Here is a 20216-nt window from a genome sequence, read left to right on the forward strand (position 1 = left end):
GGAGCGCCGCAGGAGGGGGGCCCCTCTCCTGCCGCCGATACAAGTGATCTCGTGGCGAATCCGCTGCAGAGACCACTGTTATCAGAAACTGAACCGCCCGCCGAAGAAGAGGATACCAGGGTTATGGCAGCTAGCTGCTGCCATAACAAAGATATCCCTCTTCAAAGTTAGGACGTATATCGGCGTGCAGCAGGAAATGGTTAAATGGACAACTTGCTTTGTGAAGTTATCCTTTACTACAAGCCCCTGACCCCCTCCCCCACATTGCCGAGTGTCAGCAGCCTAGAAAAAGATGGATCATACTCATCCCTCCTGATCACTTTTGTTAAAGAAAAAAAAAAGCTGAGTTGCTCTTTAATTGAACAAGTTGACGTTAGAAGCCGATTGGCTACCATGCACAGCTGCACCAGATTCTGAGTGCTCTAGGCATAATTAATCTCCCCCAAAGCGTCAAGTGTGTGCATTAAATGGGAGCCTTTTTGCTTTTTTTAACCACTTAAGCCACGGACCATTTGGCCGGCCAAAGACCAGAGCACTTTTTGACATTCGGCACTGCGTCGCTTTAACTGACAATTGCGCGGTCGTGCGACGTGCCTCCCAAACAAAATTGACGTCCTTTTTTCCCCATAAATAGAGCTTTCTTTTGGTGGTATTTGATCACCTCTGCGGTTTTTATTTTTTGCGCTATAAACAAAAAAATAGCGACAATTTTGAAAAAAAAAAAGCATTATTTTTTACTTTTTGCTATAATAAATATCCCCCAAAAATATATAAAAAAACATTTTTTCCTCAGTTTAGGCCGATACATATTCTTCTACATATTTTTGGAAAAAAAAAAAATCGCAATAAGCGTTTATTGATTGGTTTGCGCAAAAGTTATAGCGTCTACAATATAGGGGATAGTTTTATGGCATTTTTATTAATAATTTTTTTTTTTTTACTAGTAATGGCGGCGATCAGCAATTTTTATCGTGACTGTGACATTATGGCGGACACTTTTTGGGACCATTCACATTTATACAGCGATCAGTGCGATTAAAAATGCATTGATTACTGTGTAAATGTGACTGGCAGTGAAGGGGTTAACCACTAGGTGGCGCTGTAGGTGTTAAGTGTGTCCTAGGGAGTGATTCTAACTGTGGGGGGGAGTGGCTGTGTGCGACACGACACTGATCACCGCTCCCGATTACAGGGAGCTGTGATCAGTGTCAAGTCTCACTAGGCAGAACGGGGAAATGCTTGTTTACATCAGCATTTCCCCGTTCTTCCTCTCTGTGAGACGATCGTGGGTATCCCCGTGGACATCGAGTCCGTGGGACCCGCGATCACACTAGCAGCGGGCACGCGCGTGCACGCAAACTGCTACTTAAAGGGCAACGTACAGGCACGTTAATATGCTTGTACGTGCCCTTCTGCCAACGTACATCAGCGTGAGCCAGTCGGCAAGTGGTTAAAGCACATTATTGCCGTGTTCAAAAGCACAGCAAGACACGCTAATAATAAAGACCAGCAAAAACTAAAATGGAGCTTTTTCCTAATGCTATAGTGGGAACCAACCTATGGCACACATTCCCACAGGCTGAGGTCCTGTAAAGCCAGAAAGAAATGGGTAACACCTATATAGACCTTTTCTGTGGGTATATCAGTGTCCCCTCAGTACAACGATCAGAGGTCAGCTTTGTATCATTTTCACTACTCTGCCTGTCGGTACTACTCAGCGCCTATTATCTGCCATGTGTGCAGGACGACTCAGATCATGGCGAAATGCTGCCTCAGCTTCTCGAGGAGCTGCTGGGTCTCCACGTGATCAGGAAAGGCGGCTTCTGACCTCTGCGCGGCCACATAACTGCTCTGGAGGTCTCCGACCTGAAACACAAACATTAAAATTGTAACCATGTTTCTGCAATTGAAAGTGGTGTCAGCTAGTATAGACCCTATCAGGTTAGAAACCACGACACTGCTGAGGAAGGGGATGGGGGTCACACTAGAACAACGATGGTGAACCTTGGCGCCCCAGATGTTTTGGAACTACATTTCCCATGATGCTCATGCACGGTGTAGTTGAGCATCGTGGGAAATGTAGTTCCAAAACATCTGGGGCGCCAAGGTTCGCCATCACTGCACTAGAAGAACAAGGACTGAGACTAAAACAATAACAAAAAAATATGTACCAATAGTTGCGCCCTATGGGGATGAGAACATACAGCAAACAGCTGCCCCTTTAAAAGTGAACAAATCACTAAACTGTGTAAAATATTGAAATAAAGGATTTGGCGCTATATATGTCTATAAAAAAAAAAAACTTTGCACAAAAGAATAAATATACAGTGCATCAAACCTAAATGTGCACACTAATGAAATAAATTGTCATAATAGCAAGCAAAAAGTCTATAAGTGATAAATCCCAACACCAAATCGAAATGCTCTGAGATATAACTTCTAGTTCTTCTCCCACGAGTGCTCAGTATGAAGATGGCCACTCACCAGAGAGGTTTGATCCCTTTTTACAGGACGGTCAAAAAACGTTTTTTGGAATACCAGATTGGTTCCGCTAATAGTATAAATCTACTCCAATGGCCACTCACGATGGAACTAGGATGTAAAAAATGACTCCACAGGAGACACAGATAAAAGTCTCATAGTGTAGTCATTTTTAATAAAAGTAAAATAAAAAACAGCAGCAATAATAGTAGTTACACTCACATGTTGAAATGCCTGGCACTAGGTGTAATCAGCGTGTGCGAGTCAGCTATGCCCCTAGGGATGGCGTGCGTTCCACGTCTCGCTCCGGAGGGCAAAGCCTTGTATGGGGTATCAAGTTAGGGCCCGGAAGTGACGGATCCTCCACTCATATGTTTCGCTGTGATTGGCGTCTTCAGGAAGTGACACAACGCCATTTCCTGCTTGCTTTTATGTGAATGGGAAGGCTGCTATTGGTGAGGCTCCTCCAAAATGGAGGAGAGGATGAAAACGTGATACAGAATCTGCCTCTAGGGAGCACACATAATGCCCACACCGCACATTAATAGCCAACCATAAAACCAAATCAATTAACTGACTAATGTATAAAAAAACTTATAATCTACAAAGTGATGGGTAAAATATATTAGTGTATGGATGCCATTTAGAACTAAATGAATTCAGATTGGCACATTAAAGTGATAATAAAGGTTCCTTTTTTTTTTTTTTAAATAAAAAACATGTCATACTTACCTCCACTGCGCAGCTTGTTTTGCACCGAGTAGCCCCGAACCTGCTGTTCTGGGGTCCCTCTGTGGTTCTCTCGGCTCCTCCCTGCATTAGATAATCCCCTGGAAGAAGCGCTCTCCAGGGGGATTACCTTGCGGGCATGCTCCCGAGTCCAGCAATCGGATCCATAGACGGCGAATGCAGGACTCGGCCCCGCCCCTCGGCGGCCACATCATTGGATTTGATTGACAGCAGCGGCAATGGCTGCGCTGTTATCAATCTATCCGATCAACAGCCGTGAACCCCTGAGCCAAGAGACAGTGCGCCCCCGTAGGACAAGTTTGAGGTTCAGGTAAGTAAAAGGAGGGGGGGGGGGGGAGCTTGGGGGTCCGATCACTGCCAGGTGTCTTTTCACTTTAACGCATAGGATGCTTTAAGGTGAAAAAACACCTTTACAACCCCTTTAATGATTGAAGGAAATAATTAAGACAGCCCCATCTAGTGGTGAATATCCATATGGCCAAAATTACCAATACATTCATGCCTAAAATAAATAATCAAATAAAAAAAAAAAGGAATAGTCGAACATACAAAAGACGTGAAGGACTTCTTTAAAGTATTGTGATGCTAAAAATGTAATATTCAAATAGAAGCCCTGGTATTTCCAGGGTCTAATCTGAAAATCTAATACAACCGATTAAAGAGATTACTGCAATCAATAATCAGTTAAAAAACATTGTAGAGTCGATATCTATGTTTAATCCCATAGGCTGAAGAGATTGAAGTCTATATATCCACTGCGTCTCCATCTGCAACACTTTAGTCATGTCCGTACCTCTCCAATGCTGGCGAACCCTATCAATACCCCAGAGCATTTCGATCTGGTGTTGGGATTTGTCACTTATGGACTTTTTGCTTGCTATTTTGCTATTATGACAATTTATTTCATTAGTGTGCACATTTAGGTTTGATGCACTGTATATTTATTCTTTGTGCAAAGTTTTTTATGAACATGTATAGCGCCAAATCCTTTATTTCAATATTTTAAAACAATTATAAAAAGGAGGAGGAAGAAGTACTGCATTGTGGAAAAGTGAAGGATGGTGACAGGGGAGTGGGGAAGACAGAAATTGAGGCTCGTCTGGTGAGCATGATGGGGTTTGAGATCCTCGGGGCCATCTTGACTAAAGGAAAGCGGCAGGGAAGCCTTGTGGCTTCACAGCCGGTTTCCTACTGCATGAAGAGCAATGCGCTTTGTGAATAGGTTGCAGTTTTCTGGGACCTGTGAAGTGTCCCAGAAGGCTGCGGGGGGAAGGAGGGGGGGGGGGGCAAACTTCCAGGGGGGAGCGGGTAGCTGTCAAAACTAGGTACTCATTCCCCCGGAAAAGGTGCCAAAGGTGGCAGATGAGGAGGGGGGAGGAGGAGGAGGAAGACAAGCGGAGCTTCACCTTTTGGGTGGAGCGCCGCTTTAACTCAGTGTGCCTTCACTTTTTGCAAAGTTGCTGAATTCCTGGAATTAATCTTTGACAGACAATACTTCCTGATAATGCCAAGTGTGGTGTTCATTATAAAGTTGAATTCGGTCTTGCATTGTCTACTTAATGAACTAACACTCCCAACTGGGTAACCTCTACATTTGTTTTAAATTTATCAACCAGCTGCCATATTTTCCGATCCAGATACTCACGTTGTCGGAGATGGAAGCAAAGTTGAAATGTGGCTCGTACATATGAGGGGCCAGGGCCGCCGCGGTTTGCAGTAGAGCTCGGGCCTGGAGGGATGTCAAGACAACGTGTCACCACATAGAATTTCGCATACAACGTACATTTTCCAGAATATTCCGTTAAGGCCCCACTCCAGGCAAAATCTATCTTTAGTAGTCTGGTAGGCACTTTGATACCTAGTAGTAATGTTAGCTCCATTTAACTTACAAAAGCACCATACTCCTCATATCATTCCTAAAAGTTAGCCCTCGGAGGCTCTACCTTTCCAAGAGACCGGACACTTGTGGCTGCTCCATCTTCATCAGGGTGGCCGGTCCCTTCACTTTTCCTGTGTAATATCCCCACCACCAGCATTAAAGAGCAGTGGGCAGGATTAATCAAATTCTGCCCCTTCTGTTCTAATCTCTGCCCAGCTCTACCCACTGTTCGTCCAGTGCCACCCACCCCTGTTGCATGATCTCCAGACAAGAGACTACTCCCCATATACCACCCACAGACCCACTCAATGAAAGCACACAATTGACACTGCTATCCCAATGGATGGATGTGATGAGTAGTTCTATGTGGTGCCCAGAAAGGAAATGATGTGGAGTACCACAGAGTTCTCTCCCACCAAGCCCAGCCATTCCAGTATAAAAAACAAAAAAAACAAAAAAAAAAAACCCGCAGACTGGTCACATCATGGGTACTCATATGCATTTTTTACAGCGATACTAAACACACAGGGTTTCATTTACATTGTCCCTTCTACTTCAAAATATGGATGACGGCACTAATTATTTTAACATTTAAAAAAAAAAAAAAATTTAGGTACTTTTTTTAATAACTGATACACAGCTGTCACATGACCCAGCTCTCTCCCAGCCTGTCTGCAGGGAAACATAAGCAGAAGGAGCTTCTAGTTCTCTGCTGCTGGTCACATGTTCAAAAAAAAATTAAAAAAATCTATCTATCTATATATATATATATATATATTTGGCAATAACATGGTGTGGGCAGATTTCTGCCAGGCACAGGCTGTGTCACGCCCCTTCAGCCTGTGTTTTAGACCAGGGAGTTGAAGCCTCCATCAATCAAAGTGTAATACCCCATCCCCATTGTGTTTAGCTGGTTAGTGGACATGGAGGAGGAGATAGGGAGAGGGATGTCATTTACAACTGTGTATACGCCCACATGTGTGACTCTAGACCAGTGATGGCGAACCTTGGCACCCCAGATGTTTTGGAACTACATTTCCCATGATGCTCAACTACACCACAGAGTGCATGAGTATCATGGGAAATGTAGTTCCAAAACATCTGGAGTGCTAAGGTTCACCATCACTGCTGCATCAACTGGCCCTAAAAGTATACCTATCCTACCCCATCGAGGGTTACATTACGGCTTCTATTAAGAAGGAATGATTCACAAGAACAAGAAGACTGGCTTCAATAACGCATTTTATCAAGTGCTAATCATGGCACTTTGTGTGCTGCACCGCACTGCCATTCATTTAGAACAGAACAGCTGCAGTACTGCGCAGAGGACACATGACAAGCATCCTTGTAAGCTTTATGAAAAAACACTCCAAGTTACTAACCTGCTCAAAACGATTTTTGCGCATCTCCAGGACAGCCAGGTTATTATAAGCCTCTGCGTGATCGTTGCTATTGGCCAGAGTCAGCTTGAAGCATTGATATGCCAAATTAAGATCACCGATCCCCTAAAATAGCAAAACACGGGGAAGATCAATAGAAAAAGTCTATAATATAAAGGATGGCAGTGATCTAAAAATCAATAAAACTATCCACTCCCATCAAGGACGTGCTCCTGGGATATGATAAATAATCAGAATTCAGATTCATAAGCCTGAAACAAGCAATGGCTCCAAAAGGGGACCCCCCATCTTAAAGGAACCAGGCCAACACTATTGCAGGGGTGAAGGGTGATGTCACAATCAAATGTTATCCTTATCCTCTCTTACACCAAGAAGAAAGGTTCAGGAAAACTTGTTTATTAGCACCAGTTTTAATTCTCTTCTGAATATAGCTCTGTAATCTCAAAATAAGCCAGGGAATGGACAAAGACAGAACCTAATTGACTTGAGAAGCTACCTTTCTTTTATACTCCCTTTCCCTTTTTTCCCCCTTCTTTTTACGATCTCCCTTCTTTTTGCCTTACCTTCCCCGTTCTTCTGATGCACGCGACCCCCCCCCCCCCCCCCTACATAGTACCATTAAATTAAACAGAGATCTTTATTAAGTCAACATTGTATCCTATTTAGTGGACCTTAAATGGAGAAGTCCAGATAAAGCTCGTTTGGCTGGGCTTCACCTATGGACCACAGGAGTGCAAAATGATTTTGCACTCCTGTGACTCGTTTTCAGCAGAGCGGGCTAAAGTCCGCTCTCTGCTGACGTCACGGATATCATTGTGACAGTAAAGTCAGGATCCACCAGGTGCCTGGACTGATACCCGTCTCAGCCTCTGAGAGCCTGAGACGGCCCGCTCCGCCCCCTCCCCAGCTCAGAGAAGCAATGAGCAAGGAGGGAGATGAGCAGAGAGCTGTGACTGACAGTCTGCAGCTCACTGCTCATGAAGCACTGAAAACCGAGTGATCGACGGTGTCCCCCCCCCCATTTATACTTTCCTAGGTGTCGGGGGACAGATGCAGTCCGATGCTGCATCCACCTAGGAAAGTATAAATGGGGGGGGGGGGGGGGGGGGGAACCCCATACTTCTCTTTTAAAGTATAACTGAATGCAAACTTTTTTTTCAGTTTTGGATAGAGTGGAGAGGGATTAGAACCCCAGTCAGCTTTTATTGCTGTCTGTGTCCCCATTAAGGAGATTCACCCTCTCTATTAGTCCTATTTAGAATTAATATTGAAAATAAAAGAAAATCTCAAAATTTTGGGTTGTCCCCAGAAAAGAAATAGAGGGGAAATCTACTTATGGCGTCACTAGTTCTGGTGATCCGAGGGCCCCAAGGGATTCTCTTAATTTGGATTTCCTCTCACTTCCTGTTGGCTATGGCTATGTGACAGGAAGTGAAGGGAAATCTGCCAGGTTGGCTGCTATAACCCTCCCCTACTCTATCCAAAATGAAAAAAACATTTTGCCTATAATTCTACTTTAACACCTTGGCACCGCCATCTCCCAGCCCTTTAAGGGGTTACAGATGCCGGGGGGCATTGGCAGGGTTTATGATCATGTAACCACCGTGATTGGCTGTCACGGTGCTAACATGATTAGAAAGTTCCCAAGCAGCGATTGAAAGATTTCCATTAGCTGCCAGTAACTGTGCCAGGTGCGCACAGGGAACACGCTCTCAGCACAGCTGTGCTTACAACGTGGTACATAAATAGGCGGCCACTCGTCGCCAAGGCCCAACTGCTTGGAGGCCGCATATTTGCATGCCGCCTCCGCAAAGAGGTTAAAAGTATGGGTTTGTGTTTTTTTTCCCCCATCATTACCTAGGTGGTCTCTGCACTGAGAACTGAGCGATCGAACAACGCTCATGGCTCGGTTCTCACAGCTCCCCGAGCAGAGAGGTGCTGACTGTCAATCAGCATCTCTCCGCTCTGCTCCTCCACGCTCATTGGAGTGCTAAGCTGTGGTGGGGCGGGGAGTGGCCGTCTCCGGCTCTCAGCGGCTCGCTGAGAGGCTGAAACGGGTGTCAGTCAAGATACCTGGCAGATCCCGACTTCCATTGTCGCAATGATGCGGTGCCTGGACTAATCCCTGTGACGTCAGCAGAGAGCAGACTACAGACCGCTCTCTGCTGAAAAAGGGTCACAGGAGTGCAAAACGAATTGCACTCCTGTGACCCATAGGAGAAGCCCAGCCAAACAAGCTCAGGCTGGACTTCTCCTTTAATGCCCATGTTTGTATTCTGTGAACAGATGATATACATACTGTATAATATGTGGACTTCCTGCTCTTCAGATACACCTCAGGATTTGTATAAATGTTCTATAACTAAATCACGTAGCTCTTCTTATGTAATGTCATCACTATTGGGGGAGATTTACTAAAACTGGTCACAGAATTTGGTGCAGCTGTGCATAGTAACCAATCAGCTTCTAACTTCAGCTTGTTCAATTAAGCTTTGACAATAAAACCTGGAAGCTAATTGGTTACCATGCACAGCTGCACCAGATTCTGTGCGCTCCAGTTTTTGTAAATCTCCCCCTGTGTGTATTTTACATAAACAAAAAGGATCCCTCTATTTTTTTTGTACCATACCTGAGTCTACCACCATGATGTAGCTGGAAAAACACCAGAGGACAGTTTGAAAGGAACCTATCAAAATATTCATATGGGAGCTGCCAATATCGAAATGGTTTTGAAGCTCATGCTTCTGAGACGGTCATTCTGACCCTTGCTTTACTAAGTCACTGAGCTAAAGCAAGAAAGCACGTGCAGATCAAGTGTCCCAACACTCCTCTAGCTAGATACTTGACATCAACACTTGTGCTAGTTGAATTATACACCTGTGTACCCACCACAGCAACATGCCCCAGATTGTACCAAACATCTGCCACCTCCTCGTCATTCTCAGCCAGGGACAGGGCTCTCTCAAATGACGTAAGGATCATGTCATACTGTTGAGCGTAGAAGCAGCACAGGCCCAGGTTGTTAAACATCTGGCAGTTATAGACTCCCATCTGAAGGAGCCGCCTGTGGGGACAAAAGGAAACCTTCAATGACTTATTACAAGAGAACAGCCACTACATTATTAATCGCTGTAAAAGGTTACAAATGCACCATAGACACTTCCAAGCACCCAGAAATCTGCTGACCTGTAATATCGCAGAGCGATCTCTGGCTGGTCTGTGTAGAAATGGCTGCTCCCAATGCACGCAATGGCTTCCACGTGGGTGTTGTCTTGTTTAAGGACCTCCTTGTAGTATTCAGTGGATGAGGTCAGGTTATTCATTTCCTAGATGATCAAAATGAAAATATATTGCTGCCTTCCTGCCAAACTACCAACAGCACAAACATTTTCCCTGTAGACATATTTCATAATCTAACAGACCTGGACAGATACGTGTGTGTGTGTGTGTTCCGGCTCTGGCCTACGCGTTTCTGATGAGGTCATGTATGAAGAAATGCGTAGGATGGACCCGGAACACACGCCACTGCGCATGAGCGATCCAGCCACAGCCATCTTAGTTTTGGGAAACATTTGGTACAACATTTGGACTTTGTAAGTGCATTTGATTTTATTAAATGTTGCTGTGCATACGGTTTTACGTTATGGAAAGTGTATTTTTGTCTATTTAGAAATCCTTGCCTGTGTTGTCTGTGTGGAGCCTTGCTATACTCCAATTGGTGGGACACATTGAAGCAACCTGTCGGGACCCTTGGAGAGCTGTGAGACTGTGTGTGAATTGGCATAATGCATTTTGGGACCTCTTCTTGCGAGGGGCATTAGTATCTGGTAAGCCCCCACTCTTCACTCACTGTGGTGGTCTTCTGTCGCGATTCCGTTAACAGCCCGGATTCTCGGGTCTAACGCTGGAATTCCTATCTTTTCCGACTGCCCCCTTATCAGGCAGCTTGCTATGGGGGACACTCGCGCAAGACACACCAAGCGAGGCTCAGCCCCACCCCCCTTCACTGGCTGTGATTGACAGCAGCGGGAGCCAATGGCTCTCAGCCAATGAAGAGGCAGAGATGTGGGAGAGCAACTGACCTTGCACAAATCACTGGATTGCGATCAGGCTCATGTAAGTATTAGGTGGGGCTGCAGGGGGAGCTGCATACTAAAGTTTGTGGGAGTTTAGAATGCATGAAGGTGAAAAACCTTCAGCCTTTAGTAACACTTTAACATGTATGCAACATTTATATAATGATTTTTAAGGCTTTCCCAGCTAAAAATCAGTTATAAAATTATAACACACCGGGCTACAGAGACAAAGCAATGTAAGGCATCGGATGGGGCTTTAAACCATACTGCTAGAATCCTCCTGTATACTCCATACAGTACTGAGGCCTGCTCTGGGCCCAGGTTTAGAATTCAATAAAAAAAGAAGAAAAAAAAATGAAGAGCAGCGTGACCCACCTCGTGGATCCGTGCCACCGCACAAAGGAGCATCACTTCCTTTGGAAAGCGGTCTAAACCTTGTTTAAAAAGGGACAGAGCGGTCAGAGGTTGGTCCATCCGTACATATACCTGAAAAAAAGAGAAACAATTAAAAAGTGGGGCTCAATCACACAGCTCACCAATTACAAGATAACTGCAGTTCTAGACCAGGAATGTCCCACCGTTTGAGCTTACTGGGTCACATTGGAAGAAGAGGAATGCTCTTGGGCTGCAAATAAAATACACTAACAATAAGGAGAGCTGATGAGCAGCAAAAGTCAGACAGATCACAAGTTAACGATCACTGATATAATGTTCTTATTTGAGAAATAAAACGTATTTTTTTTAATTGTGTAATATATATATATATATATATATATATATATATATATATATATATATATATATATATATATATATATATATATATATATTATAAAAGAAAAAGGTAGTGCTAGAAATTAAAAAAAAAAAAAAGGAAGAAGGATAAGGGGATCCGATTTTTATAAAGTCTGTGCCACGTGAAATGATTAAACAACCATTATTCACAATCAGCAGCAGTAAAAAAAACAAGTGTTCTCAAACCCAATCCAGTATGTGTGACTGAGCTACAATGTAAAAATATTAAAATAAATATATCAACAACTGAAGTTACTCAAAATAGAAAATGATAAATTGACAGCGTTATACAAGTACCTGAAATAAATATTTTTAAAAATGCTATATATATATATATATATATATATATATATATATATATATATATATATATATATATATATATATATATATATATATATATATATATATATATATATACACATACACACACATACATACATACATACACACATATACATACACACACAGTTGTGCTCAAAAGTTTGCATACCCTGGCAGAAATTGTGAAATGTTGGCATTTGGCATCTATATTGAAAATATGACTAATCCATGCCAAAATGCCAAAAAACTGTCTTTCGTTCAAGGATAGTGTCTGTGTATAAATAGTCAGTTTGTTAGCTCTCACATGGCTGCACCAAGCAGGCTAGACACTGAGCCATGAGGAGCAGAAAAGAATAGTCAAAAGACCTGCGTAACAAGGTAATGAAACTTTACAAAGTTGGAAAAGGATATAAAAAGATATCCAAAGCCTTGAATATGTCAGTCAGTACTGTTCATTCATTTAATAAGCAGTGGAAAATTTGGGGATATCTTGATACCAAGCCAAGATCAGGTAGATCAAGAAAGATTTCAGCCACAACTGCCACAGGAATTGTTCGGGATACAAAGAAAAACCTACAGGTAACCTCCGGACAAATACAGGCTGTTCTGGAAAAAGATGGTGTGGTTGTTTTTAAGGAGCACAATACGATACTTGAAAAAAAAAGTGCTGCATGGTCAAGTTGCCACAAAAGAAGCCTTTACTGCACAAGTTCCACAAAAAAGCCTGGTTACAATATGCCCAACACCTTGACATGTCTCACTGGGCTTTTTTTGTGGCATTGGGCAATAAAGGCTTCCTGCCGGCAGCTCAACCATGCAGCTCTTTTTTGTTCAAGCATCATTGAATTGTGCTCCTTAAAAACAACCTAATTCTAACACCGACCTACCCGACCACTACACTAACCTCTACATTGACCTACCTGACCACTACACTGACCCACCCGATTCCTATACTGACCACTACACTACCTGATTCATACACGGTCTACTACACACATGATTATTGCTCACTGATTGGTTGCTAGACACTGCACATAATTACCGCCTACCCATTGGTTGCTAGAGGTTACTGCACTTCGTTACTACTAACTGGTTGCTAGAGGTTAATGCAAATTATTATTGCTCACTGATTGCTTACTAGAGGTTACAGCAGATCATTACTGTTCACTGATTGGTTGTTGAAGGTTACTGCACATCATTACCACCACTGCACAATATTAATGCTCCCTAACTGGTTGCTAGAGGTTACAGCACATCATTAGGGCTCACTAACTGGTTGCTAGAGGTTACAGCACATCATTAAAGCTCACTGATTGGTTGCTAGAGGTTACAGCACATCATTACAACCCACTGATTGGTTGCTTAAGGTTACAGCACATCATCTCACTGCCTGCACACCACAGACTTTGGAGGTGACGGAGTGCAGGGTTCAGAGGTGCGTTGTGTACAGAGTGCAGGGTTAAGGGGGTGCACTGTGTGCAGGGTTGAGGGGGTGCGCTGTGTGCAGGGTTAAGGGGGTGCGCTGTGTGCAGGGTTAAGGGGGTGCGCTGTGTGCAGGGTTAAGGGGGTGCGCTGTGTGCAGGGTTAAGGGGGTGCGCTGTGTGCAGGGTTAAGGGGGTGCGCTGTGTGCAGGGTTAAGGGGGTGCGCTGTGTGCAGGGTTAAGGGGGTGCGCTGTGTGCAGGGTTAAGGGGTTACATCTGTGTATATATCCCCCCCCCAAATACAAAGCTCTCTTCCCCTCAGCTCAGCTCCCCTCCTCGACTCGGCTGCCACCATGCAGTACAGAGTGAGTACTCACAGTGTCCCGTGTCTGTGCAGGCTGACGGTGAGGAGGGGGAGGAGGCTTCTGTCTGTGTGGATGCCGCATCCTCCTGGCCTGGGTTTCCTCCAGACAGTCCTGGGGTGGTCGGTGCAGAGTCAGAGTGCCGAGGCCCCATAGCAGCACAGTGACAAGCAGGAGTCAGACTCGTCACTCAGGAGAAGCGATGTTGGAAGTCCGGGCTGTGGGGCGGGCTAAGAGAACGGGCAGAGCGAGCGGGGATCCTGGAGTCACGTATAATGGAGATGGAGGATGCCTCGGCTGCCCTAAATTCCCCCCACTCTCACTGCGCCCCTCCAAATATTGCGCCCGGGGGAAATGGCCCCCCTGACCCCCCCACGCTATACCACTGATTCAGACGTGCCCAGGCCGCATGCTTAACTGAACACATGCAGCCTATAAGCAGTGGTTGGACACCCCTGTTTTAGACCAACTTCCAGGCCTGAAATAGCTTCAGACGCTTTTACAAAATAGTAAAAGCTGAAATGTAACATATGCATAAAATACCCCTCTCCCAAAACGATACAGAAAGACCTCAAGGAATGGAACAGGGGCACTTTCTCCTGGTTCGGAAGGGCGGCAATTATAAAAATGAACATCCTCCCCAGGATTCTCTATTTACTACAAACCATCCCAATTATACTGCCGCCAACATTCTTTTCTACTTACAAAAGACTATGCCTAAACTATATCTGGGCCGACAAACAACCACGGGTGAGATGGGAGAAACTGGTAACCCCAAAGTTAAAAGGAGGAATAGGCCTCCCTGACATACAAAAATATTACTGGACGTGTCAATTAACTAGAATCCTAGATTGGCACCTACATTCAAGACCAAAGCATGGATAGGCGTTGAGGAAGCATTCTCCTCCCTCACCTTTCTTGGATCAACCCACACAAAACACCACAGGAAAACAGATCACACCCTCTAACTGGCCCCACAATACAGATCTTTCACACAGTTTGCAAGAAACTTAACCTTGCCTCCTCACCTGGTCCACTAACCCCGCTCAATCAGTACCCAGAATTTCCCCCGAATATCATGCTCCTTAACATCAATGACCACTCAACACCAAATTCCATCAGAGCAGAATCCTTCTTTGATAAAGGGAAGCTGATGACCTTCCAAGACATTTTAGCCCGTCTCCCCAATGCGGACATCTCCTTCTACAAATATCTTCAAATACGACATTTTTTACAGAGCTCAAACCCACATTCTCAGTGGTATAGAGATCACACACCATTCGAAGCCCTCTGCACCAGACTTGACCCTCAAAGACACATAATCTCAGCTGTGTACTCTATGATGTTCCCCGAAGCTACTACCACAGATGATGCAACGTGTCTAAAATGGGAAAAAGAACTAGCCACAGACTTTGCACAGGAAGAATGGCACTATATATACAAAATATATTCCAGATGGTACAGAACCCCAGATAGAGTCCACAAATTCCACCCCAGTGTCCCACCAATATGCTGGAGATGCAATACCGCCCACGGCTCCCTAATCCACATATGGTGGGAATGTCCCCTAATCCAACCTTACTGGAACGAAGTTCACCGTCTGACCTCTAAGATCACTACATACAACCCAGACTTCACACCAGCCCAATATCTTTTGCACCATACGTCCATACCACAATCGGCGTATAAAAAATCTCTTACCCTACACCTCATAAAAGGCAGCTAAACTTTGCATCCCCACTCACTGGCGATCCTCCTCTCCCCCAAGTACATCTGAATGGCTCCGTAGAATAGGTAAAATAGCTGAGATGGAGGACTTAATCCACCAATCCAGAGATGCACCAACCAAATTTCGTGATACATGGGCATGCTGGCTACATTTTAAAGGATCGACTGAATATACCAATATCATGTCAAACCCTGCATAGCTTGGCCTGGGGTACTGTATACGTCACCTCACAAAGAAACCCTACGCCAAACCTTGCATGCCCCCCTCTCTCCCCTAACGCCCCCTTTCCGTTACCCCCCCATATCCCGGTATACATACACTATCCCAATAGACAGAACTTGACCCACAAACATCACATTGATCACCTACTGCAACAATGAACCTGATGTATTGTTATTTCAATAAAAATATTGAAACTAAAAAAAAAAAAAAAAAAATCCCTCTCCCCTCCATCAACATGTAATTACATTTTTTTAATGAAACAATTTAAATTTTCAAGAAATATCTCTTTTGAAACGCAGTGATGCAAATCACTCGATCTTTCGGCTGGCCTTTGCTCTGTGGTAAGATTGAGTTTGGTGACAGGGGTTGGGAAGCTCCTGTAAGTTTCATAGCACTCTGCCGGCATCCCTTTAGATATGAATCCCTGCTGGTCAGTGGGTGGTGTAGGCTTTAGCTGTGCAATCAGCTGATCAGTATCTTGATTACACTCCAATACAGTGCAATCGAGAAACTAGTCAGCAGATTATACAGCTAAAGTCTGCAGCACCCAGTGGCCAGCAGGGATGCACATCTAAAAAGGGACGCCAAGGATGTGGTCTTTTTCATATAATGCCGGTGAACAGCATTACCTTGACTGATGCAAGCCCTAAGGATCATGCCCACACACGATGAACAAAAATGATTTATGGCAGGGAAACCAACAACTGTGAGTGGCAGCCAAACAATAGTATAGATCAGGAGGAAAGGGGATTGTTGATGAATGAAATCATTTAGACAAGAAATTAAAGCTCAAGATAGCTGTTGCAGCTTCAGAGGGATGTATTGCGGAGCTACTCATTGGGAATTGGGAGTAATCCCTTTCAACAAAGAAGAGGCCTTGCTACGAGTGTGGGAGAGAAGAAAAGCCTGTAGTTCAGTTTAATACAGTGGGGTGGCTTATGCTTGCTCCCAGGTTGTCCTGGCCTGTATGGGGATTACATAGATTTAGATCCACTACACCAGGGGTCCCCAACCCCCGGGATGCAGACCGGTGTTGGTCCGTGGTCTGTTTGAGACTGTGCCGCACAGGCTACACTGAAGGAGGTGAGCGGCGGGGGCAAGCAGAGACCCGGCTTGATGTTTACATCAGCGCCCGCATTACCGCCATAGGGTCTGCCTCCTGTGAGATCAGCAGCGGCATTCTATTCTCATAGGAGCGGAACCCTACTGTCAACTGTGCATTTACCAAATTCTAGGTTTCCCACTCCTAAATTAGAATCCAATAATGGACACCTGCTGAGGAAAGACTGCAAGAGGTTTTACCTCTGACAAAGCTGCACCTGGTGGCAGGCTACAGCGATTCTGCATTATTACAATTTAATAATAGAAATAAGGTAATGCATTTCAACCATCCCCCCATGTATATTGCTTCCTATGACAATTCCTAGGCCTAACAGCCATTTGCTAGGCCCGTGAACTGCCACATAGCTGGGGGAAGGAAGTCACTGCTTCCCTTTTTTAGCGCTCGCTGAAGAAAATCAAAGGGTTGCAAGGAGGCGCAGTAAGGCAAATATATGGGAGGTCCGTGGATGTCCTTTCCATAGTCATGGTCACTCTGCTCTGCATAGACAAATTGACAGTATCTCTTTAAAGGCTAAGTTCACCTTTGTTCACCTTTTTTTCTAAATGCAAGCCCCCCCCCCATATGTACCAATATAGCATTAATGTACTTATTTAGCCAAAATAAAACAGCTTTCCATTAACTTTACAGAGGCTTACCTCACTCTCTCCATAGCCGTTTAACCACCTCAATACTGGGCACTTTCAACCCCCTCCTGCGCAGGCCATCTTTTAGCTTTCAGCGCTGTTGCACTTTGAATGACAATTGCACAGTCATGCAACACTGTACTCAAAATAATTTTTTTTATCCTCTTCTTCACACAAATGGAGCTTTCTTTTGGTGGTATTTAACCGGTTCCTGACCGGCCCACACAGATATACTGCGGCACAATGGCTCTCCTGGGCGAAACCCCGTACGGGTTTCAATCTAAGAGCCGCTAGAGGGTGCGCGCTGCACGGCGCGGGACCCAATGCGCATGGCCGGCGGTGGGGATTGTGTGCACGAGAGCCAGCACTGTTCTGTTAGGGGAGAGTAGACATGTCATTTGTTCCTATTAAGTAGGAACAACGATATGGCTCCTCCCTTAGTCAGTCCTATCCTCATACAGTTAGAACACATCTAGGGAACACGCATTTAACCCCTTGATTGCCCCTAGTGTTAACCCCTTCCCTACCAGTGACATTTACACGGTAATCTGTGTATATTGATAGCACTGATCGCTGTATAAATGTCAATGGTCCCAAAAATGTGTCAAAAGTGTCCAATCTGTCCGTCGCAATGTCACAATACCGCTAAAAATCGCAGATCACCACCATTACTAGTGAAAAAATTATAAAAATGTAATACATCTTTCCCATAGTTTGTAGACTCTATAACTGTTGCGCAAACCAAGCAATATAAGCTTATTGCGATTTTTTTTTACCAACAATATGTAGAATACATATTGGCCTAAACTGATGAAGAAATTTGCTTTTTAAAAAAAATTTGGGGATATTTATTATAGCAAAAAGTAAAAAATATATATATTTTTTTAAATTGTCGCTCTTTTTTTTGTTTATAGCGCAAAAAAAATAAAAACCGCAGAGGTGATCAAATACCATCAAAAGAAAGCTCTGTTTGTGGGGAAAAAAAAAAAGACGCAAATTAAGTTTGGGTACATCATTGAACGAATTGTAAAAAGTGCTCTGGTCAGGAAGGGGGTAAAATCTTCTGGGGCTGAAGTGGTTAATCACTGCTGGGATTTTAATTTTTAATAAAAAAATAAATGTTAAAAAAAAAAAGGAAAATAGTTTCTTATTTTCTGTCTTTGTAAATAAGTAATTTTTCTCCTTCACTGATGTGCACTGATGAGGTGGCACTAATATGCCGCACTGATGGGTACTAATAGGTGGCACCAATAGGCGGCACCAATGAGAGGCACTGACTGCCATCACTTATGCGCACTGATTGGTGCCACTGATGGGGCTTTCCTGTAATCAGGGCACCGATTATCAGTGCCCGGATTACTTGCCGAGGTCTCCTCTGCGAGGCAGGGACGGATCCGGGGGGGCAACGGGGCAATTGCCCCCTCCGAGAATGTGGTTGAGTGGGTGGGCAGGCATCGCTGTGGGTGAGAGAGCCGGCGGGCGGCTCCACGGCTGAGAGCACGGGTGGCTCCGTTGGTTAGCAGCTGTGCGGCTCAGTGACAGTGTGAGCGGCTGCTGGCCAATCAGGGAACCGGCAGGGGAGCAGAGAGATAACGTCATCTCTCACCGCCCAGCGCCGCCCTGCATCCCTGCAGTTCCGCCCTCACTGTAGAATGTACAGGCAGCCGCGGCAGCAGAGAGATTACATCATCTCTCTGCTGCCCCTGGGGCGGGATGCAGTGCTGACACATCCGCTCAGGATGAGCCCTTTGTTCGCTCTGCTCCCATCGCTCTCCCAGTGGCAGCAGCCAGCCCATTCCTCCCTGCCCAGCACTGATGACAGGGGGGTCACCAGTTGAATAAGCCTGACTCTGGGACACAGCAGACAAGTGACAATCCGCAACGTGTGGCATGGGACGTGGCAAGTGACAATCTGCAACGTGTGGCATGGGACGTGGCAAGTGACAATCTGCAACGTGTGGCATGGGACGTGGCAAGTGACAATCTGCAACGTGTGGCATGGGACGTGGCAAGTGACAATCTGCAACGTGTGGCATGGGACGTGGCAAGTGACAATCTGCAACGTGTGGCATGGGACGTGGCAAGTGACAATCTGCAACGTGTGGCATGGGACGTGGCAAGTGACAATCTGCAACGTGTGGCATGGGACGTGGCAAGTGACAATCTGCAACGTGTGCCATGGGACGTGGCAAGTGACAAATTACAACGTGTAGCAGGTGACAGTGGCAAGTGACACGCTCGGGGCTCCCACTGATTATATAGTAAGTTGAACCATTTAATTTTTTATAACCATGTAATAATAGTAATAATGTGCTTCAATCATCCTGACACCATAACAACCATGGTGCTGTGATGATTGAAGCGCCAACACCAGTCAATTCCCCGTTAAATTTACCCCCAAAAAAACGTATTTTCTGGCAGTGCCCCTCCCGAGACTAGGCTCTGGATCCGCCCCTGCTGCGAGGAGATGCCTCTGATTGGCACTCCTCGCCCCACACAGTGTCAGTGTGAGGCTAGGAGAGCCGATTCATGGCACTTCCATATTTACATGTGACCGGCTGTGATTAGACACAACTGATCACATGGTTAAAGAGCCGCGGCTCTTTACAGAGATGGGGAGCGCGTTAGCAGCCGTTCTGGGGCGCCGTCATATGACATCCTTCCAGAACGAGAGCCGCACTGTCCCTCCATCATTTGACGGTGGGCGGGCGGCAAGCAGTTAAACACACTGCTCGATTACTTCTGCCTTGCTTTCTGGTTAGATTTTAGGTCATGACACGGGAATGAGTTGACCAGCTGATTTCACTAGCACACACCCTGCATCATCTCCCCTCAGCTGGTCAACTCCTTCCTGTGTCATGACCTAAAATCTGACCAGGAAGTAAGGCAGAAGTAATCAAGCAGTGTGTTTAAACATCCATCAAGAGCGTTAGGTAAGCTGGTGCAGAATTAATGGAAAGCCGTTTTATTTTTTTGAAAAATAGGTACATGAATACTATATTGGTACATAGGGGAGCTGGAATTTAGGAA

General features: G+C 45.0%; 1 protein-coding gene across 3 annotated transcripts in view; it reads right to left on the reverse strand.

Annotated features, from left to right (window-relative positions):
* Positions 1–334: 334 nt before the first annotated feature.
* TTC8 (tetratricopeptide repeat domain 8) overlaps positions 335–20216 on the reverse strand; it is a 55641-nt gene continuing 35759 nt past the window's right edge. For all 3 annotated transcript variants that reach the window (XM_073610365.1, XM_073610366.1, XM_073610367.1), the window contains 6 exons: positions 10962–11072; positions 9697–9836; positions 9400–9574; positions 6493–6615; positions 4877–4960; positions 335–1866 (listed from right to left, as the gene is read on the reverse strand). In XM_073610365.1, the coding sequence (XP_073466466.1) occupies positions 1750–1866; positions 4877–4960; positions 6493–6615; positions 9400–9574; positions 9697–9836; positions 10962–11072 (750 nt within the window). In that variant the 3' untranslated portion in view covers positions 335–1749. The remainder of the gene's footprint in view (positions 1867–4876; positions 4961–6492; positions 6616–9399; positions 9575–9696; positions 9837–10961; positions 11073–20216) is intronic.

Source organism: Aquarana catesbeiana, linkage group LG13, assembly GCF_042186555.1.
Source record: "Aquarana catesbeiana isolate 2022-GZ linkage group LG13, ASM4218655v1, whole genome shotgun sequence".
Classification (NCBI taxonomy): Eukaryota; Metazoa; Chordata; class Amphibia; order Anura; family Ranidae; genus Aquarana; species Aquarana catesbeiana.